Source organism: Rana temporaria, chromosome 4 (assembly GCF_905171775.1).
Source record: "Rana temporaria chromosome 4, aRanTem1.1, whole genome shotgun sequence".
In the NCBI taxonomy this organism is placed as follows: domain Eukaryota; kingdom Metazoa; phylum Chordata; class Amphibia; order Anura; family Ranidae; genus Rana; species Rana temporaria.
The window spans coordinates 86,931,409-86,943,092 of NC_053492.1; the positions used below are offsets into that span (position 1 = coordinate 86,931,409).

The window sequence follows — 11,684 nt, forward strand, 5'->3', positions numbered from 1 at the left end:
TTTGTGTCACATGACCACAAGCACAGTAAATCATGTTAAAAATAAGCCCCAAAAAAAAAAAAAAAAAAAAGTTGGTGCCATTATCATCACCTTTTCCCTTAGCATTCTGCCGATACCATTTCTGGCCAAAAAAACTTTTCAGCCGCTGAAATGTTGGTGAATCTCTATTTAGCACAGATGTGACAATCTCAAATGTGGTAGATGGTTTACATGGCCCGTTACCCTTTTTGGTAGAAAGGCAATACAGCAAAGACCCATGCCTGCACCACCTTGCAACCAACCATGGATGTCATTTCATTTTGCCCAAGAACCAATGTCAAACTGCCACATCATGGACCAAGGCCTAAAGATTTACAGATTGACATAGGTGAAACGCCAGGTTCAGATCTCAAGGCATAGAAGCCATGGCCTTTAGAGCATCCATACCTGTATGAAGGCAATATTGGGGGGAGATAACACCAGGAAGAGCAAGTCTCCCTCACAAACTGGAAAAACATGTTATATGGAAATTATCCTCTGGTGCAGCCCTGAAAGCCAGCCTGGAAATGCAGCTTCCAATGTCTTCCTCCTAAAAAAAAAATCTGGAAAGAGGCTTATTTTTAAGAGTTGGAATGTTCTCCAGAAAAATAAAAACTGAATTGGGGAATCTAATTTTGACACCCAAAACCCTTAGAATTCAAGAATCCGGTCATAGCAGAGTTCTACCAGCATCAAAGTACATGCTTCCTGCTGAAATTAAGCTATTACATTGCAGTCCAGAAGTTATCTCCCGACACTGGAAAGCATTAACAGAACAGAAGTTAGCTTATGGGTGTGAACTGATTTTCTTCATCTGATGGACACCGCAGAATCCACTGTAGAATTGACCAATACATCACAATTTTTCTAAAAACTTTTATTAAAGTGCCACAGTTGACTTTAAAAATACATTAAAAAAAATTTACAAACAAAAAAAGCTGCCATCGGGCAGCAGTTCCCCTGCAGAGTACACAGCACCCTTTAAAATACCCCAAGCTGTACAAGTTTTTGTACCCATGAGTGTTTCATGCTCCTACTGTAAACTAGCATGTGCCAGACATAGTAGATCTGTCAGAAGGGATTTGAAACCACATCTGATAAGATAATGCCCGTAGCTTATAGTTCCATACTGTAACAAGTTCCCATTCACTACAGTTCAGAACCTGCATGTTGAACGTGTCCCCCAAGTTACAGCAGTCAAGACTTAACAGTTCATTTAGAAGTCAGCATCTAGAGTGAATTTATGGTCTGATGTCTTTGACATGACTCCCATCTTCTGATATTCACCAACTTTCTTTTCAAAGAAATTAGTCTTCCCTTCCAGAGAAATATTTTCCATGAAGTCAAAAGGATTTTCTGCTTTGAAAATCTAGAAAAAAATAAATGAAAGTTCCATTAAAACATAAAAGTGCCATGTGAATCTTACTGCAAACGCTAGGTAAAGGTTGGGGTGGTTGCCACTGTGCAGTTGGTTGAATTGGACATTTCAGCAGTCGTTGTGCCCTTTCTGTATCCAATGCCTGAGTGGGCTCCCTCCAGGCACACCTAATCACCATAATTCAGCCATACATGCTCCAACAAGACTGAAACTTAAAGTTAGGACCGCAGTACTGAGGAGCCTTGATTTGATGTAGCTACAGCAGCTTATGCATACATTTGCAAATTAAATCCCATTTATAAGACAGGGTCAATCTGGTTGTTTTACAGGCTAGCGGCAAGTGTGCTGGAGTTCATGACAAGACATTTAAAAGCTTAATTACTAACTCAGCCAGGAGCCCCAGGATGGAGGAAAGGGTCTGGCATTTTAATCTATAGCTATTAAAATGGCAGTGATTAGATTCTTAAATTTGCAACACTTAATCCCCCACCATCGTATGAACCAAGAAATCACAATTCTGGGAGTTATACAATTTAAAATTTCCAGTGTCAGAAACCTTGCACTTGAAGACTTCTACAGCCAAGTGACAACACTTCCCATTATGTAGAGTTATAACCACTGTAAAGTTTCTTTACATCAGATTCCCTTCTTGCTTCCAGTCGACACAGAAGTGAAGAAATTCCTCTTAAGCAAGAGGACCCAGGGCATCACCAGAACTAGCATTCCATTGAAAGTCCCCCCCCCCCCCCCCCATCTATAAATGTTCCATCAGCCCAAATGTGGTATTGTCACTGAAAATAAGGTGAATCTATCCAAGGGCACAGCCAGCAATAAGACATTCTATTCACCCTCCACCAACCAAAACTACGTTTTTTGCCTTTAGTTACACTTAGTGCAACTCTGGGGATACCCTGTTCTAAGGTCTACAACACGCTGCCTGCCTAGTTGATTTAAGTGGTGCCTGTAAGCCACCTTTTGGAAATCATGCAACATTTGTGAGCCATGTAGAATGCAATCATTTGAAGTTTCCGATAATTCTAGGTACTGTAGTTACCTTGCTAAAGCCCAGCTCCAACAAGAGACGATCTGCCACAAACTCAATATATTGCTTCATCAGGTCTCCATTCATGCCGATCAGTTTTACAGGCAGTGCATCCGTCAAGAATTCCTAGAGAATATAGAAGGTTTATAGTCCCAGGTTAACACTTAAATTTATGAGGAAGACAAGTCATTTCTGAAGTATAGTTTTACAGATGTGTTCCAAATTCTATTTTGCATATAGCTGCAAGATTAAAGCAGAACTAGGCCCAAAAGGGCAAGTTGTGCTTTAAAGTGGACCTTCAGTCATTTCTCAACTTTGCAGCCATTAAAATCTTCTGCCCTTGTTTTAAACATTGAATAGTAAAACTTCTCTTCATTCCATTAAATACCTTATTCAGCCCACTACCTGGTTGTTCGGATAAAAAGCCTAGGCTTATGACATCATACAATCTCGTGCAAGTTTTCCAGGAAGGGAAGCTTCAGAATGGCAAAGATGTCATTACAAATTGTGACCAGACTGCAGTTTTAGGCTGACTTTTAGGTTTATTAACCGATTGCTGCCTGCAGCATGGCACAGGCAGGCAAAAGGATGCTATACATCCCCCCTTAAGCGGTTGTTGGGGGGCGTGTGCCCACCGATTCTGCCCATGGAGAGATGTTCGTGTAAACACATCTCCCTGGAGGATTCGCCAAAGCGGTCCCTGGGCAGATTCAGGAATTGGGACAGGAAGTCCCACTCCTACCGAAGTCACCCCCCCCCCCCAAAAAAAGATTACATGCCAAATGTGGCATGTAAGGTGGTGAGAAGTGCCTAAAGCAGAAGTTCCACTTTTGGGTGGAACTCTGCTTTAAGGCCTCCTCCCCTTTGGCAATCTGATTAGAGGGGGTAGGTACCTGGCCTTGTCAGGCACCCCCTTGGATGAGCACAATGCTGGGAAAGGAAAGCGTCAAGTCAGCAGCTACTAGGCAGATTTTGAACTGCAGGCAATACAGACCAAATGAGAATTGTTACAGGTTACCCACAGTGACAGCTTAAGTTAAATTAGATTTAAGGTTTTCCTTTAGCTACTTGACTTCTGAAGACTTGCAGTATCATGCTTTTATGGCTTATGCATCTGGTAAAGTAAAAGCAGGATATTGCACAATTTGGGCACCCACAAAAAAAAAAAAAAAAAAAAAAAAAAAAAAAAAAAAAAAAAACAGACATTCAGCTGCCCTAGTGCTGTTCACATGCTGCAGAAATAGCATTGAGGGTGGTACTGCTGTTAAACGCAATTCAAGTTAATGCAACGTGTTAGAATTTTCAGTTAGGTGAAGAGGCTATGTTTCTGCTTTGCCATTTTTCTTGTCAACTACTTCTGAAAAGTGATGCTGCAGACCAATTTAAGGGACAGCCATACGCAGGTTTAAGCCCTTAAAACCAAAAACTTGTTGCTCATCCCTGCATGGGACAAGCGGCACCTGACAGACATGTAATTTAGCAGTCAAAGTCATACCTGCTCAATTGTGACTGCATCAGTGATCAACTCCCGGACACGCTCTTCTGATGGCTTGTGCACAAGGTGTTTGAACATAAGACAAGCAAAGTCTGTGTGTAAACCCTGAAAGATGATTTCAGAACAGGCAAGTAAGCAAGTGTAAAAAATAAAATGACTAAAAAACGCCAACTTTTACAGAGAAGGGAAGGATGTTCTTACCTCATCTCTGCTGATGAGTTCATTTGAAAATGTCAGACCAGGCATCAATCCACGTTTCTTTAGCCAGAAGATGGCTGCAAAGGACCCAGAGAAAAAGATTCCCTCCACAGCAGCAAATGCAACCACACGCTCACCTACACAGAAGGTTTACCAGTTAGCACAAACAATACAAGTGTATGCTGTTGCATTTAAATAGTAACATTGCTTGTATGAAGAATCAGCATATAGCTGGGATACACCAAGTACTGGCACACCCCAAGTGTGATACAAACAATTGTTCTTAGTTCTCCAATACCCACACATCCATTGCTGGGTGGCCAAGTATATGGAGAGTGCATGCTCACAGCACAAACGCCAAGCTGTCCAAGACAACCCAATCCAGGGCTACAGATAGGTGGGACTGGCTTCTGTTTATAATTGCTGATCATTCTTGCCAACATTTAAAAAAGCAACCAATGCCAGCCAGATACACAAATAGGGGGCGTTAGTGGTCACTAGGACAGGAAGGTGTATATAGCAAAGTTGTCCGTTTAATCTTAACCCCACACCAAGCTCCCCCAGCAGAAATATATTTCTAAACACTACAGCATTTACCAGATAAACATGTCAGCTGGCAATCTTTGAGCTACAGGATCCAAGCTTTTCGTACTTACCAAAGGGTGAATTGTCATCACTAATCCAGCGGAGTGCCCATTCTGCCTTCCTTTTCACACAAGGCAGTGTTTCAATTGCATTGAACAGGAACTCCCTAAAAAATAAAAATAAATTAGATTTTTTTTTTTTAAAGCAGCCTGAAAAAACCCAAGGGTCAGCTTCCATGCTAGTCAAGTCTTACCTCTCTTTAGGATCTTTAATGTATGTGTCAATGAGAAGACTGTACATCTCGGAATGAATATTTTCCATTGCAATTTGGAAACCATAGAAACAGCGTGCTTCGGTGACTTGTACTTCCTTACTGAACCGCTCAACCTATTGGAAGAAAAAAAAAAAAAAAAAAAAAAACGCAAGGTCAAGCCTTTGCCACTGCATTTTAGCTACAAACTTGCTTTCCATTACCAGGTAGCTACAAAAATAAAATGCACAGCCTTAGTCAGAACACTATGATGCATTCATTCTACCCAAAGAGCCAACCACACAGATTAAATTGGAGGTTCACGCTAAAAAAAAAAAAAAATCTAACAATACATTGAGAAGACTGATTACACTGCGGGTATGCTGGGTTTATACATACCTCATTATCGCCGTTTCATCCCTCGGCTTCTGGGTAGGATTCTTGCTGGACTGGGCGTTCCTAGTTGATTGACGTTCCTCCGACGGCACATACTGCACGTCACGACTTTCCGACAGAAGCCGAACGTCATTGCGCAGGCACCGTATAGTCGGTTCTATACAGCGCAGCGACGTTTGGCTTTTTAGAAAGTTGTGACGCGCAGTATGCGTCAGTCGGAGGAACGTCAATCAACTAGGAACGCCCAGACCTGCAAGAATCATACCCGGAAGCCGAGGGATGAAACGGCGATAACGAGGTATGTACAAAAAAAATAAACCAGCATACCCGCAGTGTAATCAGTCTTCTCAATGTATTGTTAGAATTTTTTTTTTATTTTTTTAGGGGTGAACCTCCACTTTAAGAATATGGCACCAAGAATTTTTTGTTATATACATTGCTAGATCCCATGTTGTGTTGAGGCCAAGGCCGCTAGTAAGGGATTAGCTGATCTAAAGAATGCCTGCAATTTTGTGATCACACATCCATAAAAAGTTAAGGTTGCACTGATATTTTAGCAGCAAGTATCAATACTTGTGCTCAAGTACTCGCTAATACATAGAACTGACATCTTTGCAGTGCAATTTGAGTGCATACAAAATAAAATTGGCTCAAACAGCACTGTAAAGAATCACATTCATGTCTGAAGTGCATGAGGTTTCCTGCACTGCTCCTGTGAGCCCAGGCTGGAGTTACCATGACAAGCATAAGTTCACACCAGAGTGGTCAATATGAAAAAACTGCATTCTTGATTAAATCACATGCAATTCATTTTGTATGGGGTCAAATCCCACTGCAAAATGTATAGGAGCTTTTGCACGATTACAAGTACTCGAGCAAATGCTAAGCATTGTCACAGATACCTCATTAGGGTTGCACCAATATTGGCATGTGCCATTGAATTATCAGGGGCTTACTTGTTCACAATCGTTATGCACTGGCTACATGCCCATTACTAGAATGTTGAATACTGGTGCATAAGCCTCACTGTGTTCAATCTCTGGTCACCACACTTAAGATTGACCCATGTAGATGTGTGCTTACCAAGTTCTCATTTACAATTCCATCACTAGCAGCAAAGAAAGCCAGCACATGCGAAATAAACCACCTCTCCTCCTCTTTCAGTGATTCCCAGTGTATGTTGTCTTTTGAGAGGTCAACCTACAAAAGAAAAAAAAAGTTAAACCATGCAAAGAAACATACCAATATAGATGGACCTGTCTTTTCAACCTATGTAACTTATATTAAACTTGCCCTGCTACAAACTGAAGGTAAAAGCAAATGTGACCAATAGGCATATCATCCAAGAGGCCAAAATTAGGAGTGCCAAATAATTGGAGTGTCCACAGAGCAGCCAGATTGATTCCTAAAAGCAGCCATTCTGAGCAAAAATCCATGCATAGTATAGTCTACACATTTTCTAGTGCAATCCAAAAGCAGCTAGTCAGTTTTGTGCATAGTGAAATTTCAGGTGCAGATACAAAAAGAAAAGCTGCAAAGCTGCAGAGTTCACTTACCTCTTCTGCAGTCCAGAATGAGGCTTCTGCTTTCTTGTACATCTGCCAGATATCATGGTACTGGATAGGGAAGATGACAAAGCGTTGGGGGTTGTCTCTCAGTAGGGGTTCAGCTTGAATATCTGGGTTCTTTTGTTCCTTAGGCTTCACCTAAAAAGAAAGCCAGTTCATTATAACAGCTGCAACCTTCATTTTAAAGCCTTGAGATAAAATGCAAAGACTCAGTATACCTTTCTCCTGAATCTAAAAGTGTCACTTAAACAGGCAGGGGGAGGAAGTCATCCTTAGCACTACATTCCATTAAGCCTTCAAGGGGGCAAGGCATGTGTTTTTTTAGAAAGTACCTTCCCTGTAAATGTGCATCTTGTAAAAAAAAAAAAAAAAATCACCAAACCCTAGTGGGTACATTGTATAGTTACCCAATGCAGTGCTGCAGAATCATAAAACCCCACCAAGCAGCTATAAGGCCTCCCACCACAATCTGCACAAACTACAGGCAAAACATGTTATTTGGATAGGGAGGGTTATAACCTGTCATTTTTCAACATCCGTTTTCCATTGCAGAGAAATACCTTCACTTCCTGTTCCATAACCAAACAGGAAGTGATGAAATCGAGGTCAAGTGGTTAATTTGGAGGAAGATTTACCACCCTTCTTGACCAGGCCATTTTTGCGATACCACACTGTTAGTGACACCACCCAAATAAAATGAATGCATTTTTTCCCCACAGCCATTTGATATCCTCTGCATTTTTTTGTGCTATAAACGGACAATTTTGAGTCTTCATCAATATAAGCCTATATGTATTCTGCTACATACAGTAAAACCTTGGTTTGAGAGCGTTTAGCAAGACAAGCAAAATGTTTTACTAAATGTTGCCTTCATATACAAGTGATGTCTTGATACAAGAGTAGCGTCATGTCACAACTGAGTATAATTAAAAAGAGCCTCCAAGTGTAGCAATATGGTTACATTTAATGAAGGTACAACATTTAGCAACTTATTGCTACACTCAAGGTGTGTCTACCCTGTATAATAAAAAAAAAAAAAAAAAAAAAAAAAAAAAGAAGATTTGATATACAAGTGCTTTGGATTACAAGCATGTTTCTAGAACAAATTATGCTCAAACCAAGGTTTTACTGTATTTTTGGCAAAACAAATCCCAATAAACATATTTTCTTTCCAAAAGTTAGTGACACACTATCGAATATTTTTTTACTAGTAATGGCAGCGATAGGCGACTTCTAGCAGGACTGCAATATTGCAGGAGACAAATAAAACCTGACACTGCAGTGACAGCATTTTTAGCACTGGTTCTCACCGACAGGGAAGAGTTAACTCTGTGCCTAGCTAATGTTTCAGTGCAGTTGGGGGGCTTTTACTAGTGGAAAGGGTGAATCAGTGTTCCCGCTTTACAGAAACAGGATGCATGCCTTCTGTAAGGACAGAACGGCAATCTGTCTCGTTTACATAGGCAGACTGGCAATATGTCAGTGTGCCGAATGATCAACGAACATAGGGTGTGCGCGGGGACCAGCTAGAGCGAGCCGCCGGTGTGGACTCACGCCCAATACTTGTTAGTGCAGGATCCTACAGATACACAAAATAGTGTAAAGCAGTATCAAAAATGACTTTCCTTGTCATAATAGTGTAAAGCAGTATCAAAAATGACTTTCCTTGTCATAAGAAGAGTGTACAATCATGGGGAAAACCACTGCTCACTTGATAAGGCATCTGCTTACAGCAATCAAGCCACAGATTGCGTAGTCCTTTTGGCCCATTCACACATGCATAAGCTCTGTAACATGTGCCTACTGATATGCATCGTTACAAGGTATTGCAGTTTTGAGGTTTCTTGAAATGCCAGATTGGCATTACATTCAACTCTTGCACATTGCAAATGGAAACACTAGGACATGAAGAAAATCACCCATCAGTGTTGAGCAAATGCTTCCTAGTGATGTTGGCGAGGGAGCCCTTTAGGGCAGCAACTAACGATTATTTTTATAATTGATTAGTTGGCCGATTATTGCTTCGATTAATCGGATAATAGCCTAAAAAAAAAAAAAAAATAGTAAAATTTGCATTTTTATTTTTGGGCCAATTTGTTGTTGGGCGGATTACAAAACACAAATTGCCGCAAAAACACATTACATGCTTTTCTGCGGCTTCTCCATTGAAGTATATTGAACCAAAAAATAAAAAAAATCACTGTTTAACGTTAAAAAGTCCCCGCCCTTTCCAAATACGCAGCAGCTGAAAAAAAATCATGGATGTGAACGTGTCCCATAGGAAAACATGCAACTTATCTGGGGTTTAAAAAAAAAAAAAAAAAAAAAAGTACAAAAAAGAGCAAATCGCTACTGTAAGGGGTTCATTTTTTTTACTGTGGGACAGTGAAAGTAATATTTACAGTAGCGATTTGCTTTTTTGTACTATAAAGGGCTTAGTTTTTTTAACCCCATTATGTTACTGGCCGATTAATCGATTATGAAAATTGTAATCGATTAATTTCATAATCGATTAATTGTTTCGGCCCTAGAGCCCTTACACAGTCTAGAAAGTTACATGCAGCACACACTACCAATTGACCAGCATTGTGTAACTTCCACCCCACCCTGCAATCAGCCACCTTAGTCATTACATAAAACCACAGCACCGCCTTTAGAGCTCATGGAGGGAATAAAGAAGCAGACGATTGCTAGCCGTGTAGAAATGAGTGTACATGCACACTTTGCCTTGTACACTCATAGGACAGCGCAAATAACTTACTGGTTCATTCTCTGTATCCTGGAAAATCTTGCGGGCAGTCTTGCTGGCTAGGACCCGGGTGTTGCTCAGAGTAGGTGGCTGCAAACACCAAATCACAATTTCATTAAAATGACCAAACACAAATGCTGGACAGTAGACCACAAATGGCTGCAGAAATAGGTTATTCTGGCCTGACATCACTACCCAGCCAGGATCCAGGGGAAAGGTCAGAAGCTCAGCCCCCACACCCAACAAGGCCTAGTCCCTGCACCCAGCAGTATGTAGATGGGTTCAATTACACCAACGTTGCTCTCTAAAAGGCATCACCTTCAAGAATGCAGTGGATATAACCCCTGCCACAAAATATTTACACCCCCAGCTACTGCAGCAAAATGCGAGCAGTTAAAATACAGCTCAACTACAGGGTTATACCTTCCGCCTCCAGACAAGTGGGAGCAACAGTAGTGCATGCACCCCAGCAGTCCCTACAGCATGGCACACTCATTGTGCACCCCCACAGTCCCTATAGCATGGCACCCTCATTGTGAACCAACCCCCCCCCCCCCCACCAGTCCCTTTACTACAAGGGGTTCAGTGAACAGCCTCAGCAGTCCCCCTCATTGTGCACACCCACAGTCCCTATAGCATGGCACCCTCATTGTGCACCCCCACAGTCCATATAGCATGGCACCCTCATTGTGAACCAACCCCCCCCCCCCCCACCAGTCCCTTTACTACAAGGGGCTCAGTGCACACCCTCACCTGTTCCTACAGCAAACCCATAGCATTGCACCCGCAGTCCCTACAGCATTGCACCCTCCCCCAGCAGGCCCTTTACTACAAGGGGCTCAGTGTACAACCTCAGCTGTCCCTACAGCATGGCACCTGAGCAGTCCCTACAGCATGGCACCCTTATCGTGCAAACCCCCCGCAGTCCCTACAGCATGGCACCCTCCCCCAGCAGTCCCTTTACTACAAGGGGCTCAGTGTACAACCTCAGCTGTCCCTACAGCATGGCACCTGAGCAGTCCCTACAGCATGGCACCCTTATCGTGCAAACCCCCCGCAGTCCCTACAGCATGGCACCCTCCCCCAGCAGTCCCTTTACTACAAGGGGCTCAGTGTACACCCCCCAGAAGTTCTTACAGCACCCCATATCATTGCTTGCGCACACACACACACACCATAGTCCCTATACTATAGCAGGCTCAGCCCCTGCTCAGAGCATACATTGCTCTTCCTATACAGCTCCCCATTGATCTCTATAGGATTCTTACTAGCAGAGAACACTGAAGACTACGTCCAGTCCCTCCATTACCCTCAGAGCCGTTTATGCTAATCATAAATCGTCCCCACACATCGGATAGACAATGTACAAATCCTAACTATAGACCCGCCAAAACCCCGTCCCATTCCCTCCGGCTGCACACCCACCGTGTTCTCTTTGTCATCCAGGCTCAGGCTCTTCATGGGGGACACGTTCTCATTCACAGCACTGAGAGGATTGCGGATGGAAAGCATGGTGCGCGGTATACCGATGAGGAGCGGAGAACGGCGGGATCTGTGTACTGAGCAGAGGAGAGGATGAGAGATTATTACACCGGCCTCTCTATTTATGGACAATTTGCATTTGGCGCCTGGACCGCGAAAGCCAATCAGGAGCTAACAGGGAAACGGTGATTGGCCAAATGGAGGGAATTCTAAAGCCACCAATCAGATTCGGAGATGGGGGGTGGGGGAACCAGCTGTTCCCAATCCGAAATGCGCGCCCTTTCCACACAATGGCCCGGATGTATGTGTACCCCGCAAAGTACATACAAAGGGCATTATATGTACCCCATACATGGGTCATACATGTATACTGCATGAGCGGCATGCTCCTCAGTTATTATATGACTGTGTTCTCCATTGAGGAGAATCCCCCTCAGGCAGGGATATGAGCGCCTCCTCCCCTCCCCCTCATAGAGGTTACACAACACGGCTGTTATGAGACACGCCGAGCTAATACATCGCC

At 42.8% G+C, this 11,684-nt stretch overlaps 1 protein-coding gene across 1 annotated transcript; it reads right to left on the minus strand.

Moving 5' to 3' along the window:
* Positions 1-879: 879 nt before the first annotated feature.
* RRM2 (ribonucleotide reductase regulatory subunit M2) lies at positions 880-11,268 on the minus strand. The gene is made up of 10 exons (XM_040348610.1): positions 11,105-11,268; positions 9,692-9,769; positions 6,919-7,068; positions 6,446-6,562; positions 4,970-5,103; positions 4,788-4,882; positions 4,135-4,268; positions 3,934-4,038; positions 2,451-2,564; positions 880-1,387 (listed from the first exon to the last, which is right to left on the minus strand). The coding sequence occupies exons 1-10, from the start codon at positions 11,189-11,191 to the stop codon at positions 1,235-1,237; spliced, it is 1,167 nt and encodes a 388-aa protein (XP_040204544.1). The 5' UTR covers positions 11,192-11,268; the 3' UTR covers positions 880-1,234.
* Between the last annotated feature and the right edge of the window lie 416 nt (positions 11,269-11,684).

Excerpts from the sequence above, each read along its gene's own strand:
- RRM2 (XM_040348610.1), bottom strand. The coding sequence starts at position 11,191 with ATGCTTTCCATCCGCAATCCTCTCAGTGCTGTGAATGAGAACGTGTCC. Across the intron at positions 6,563-6,918 it reads CATTCTGGACTGCAGAAGAG|GTTGACCTCTCAAAAGACAA; the intron begins GTAAGTGAACTC and ends TTTCTTTTGTAG. Across the intron at positions 2,565-3,933 it reads ATGCAGTCACAATTGAGCAG|GAATTCTTGACGGATGCACT; the intron begins GTATGACTTTGA and ends TATATTCTCTAG.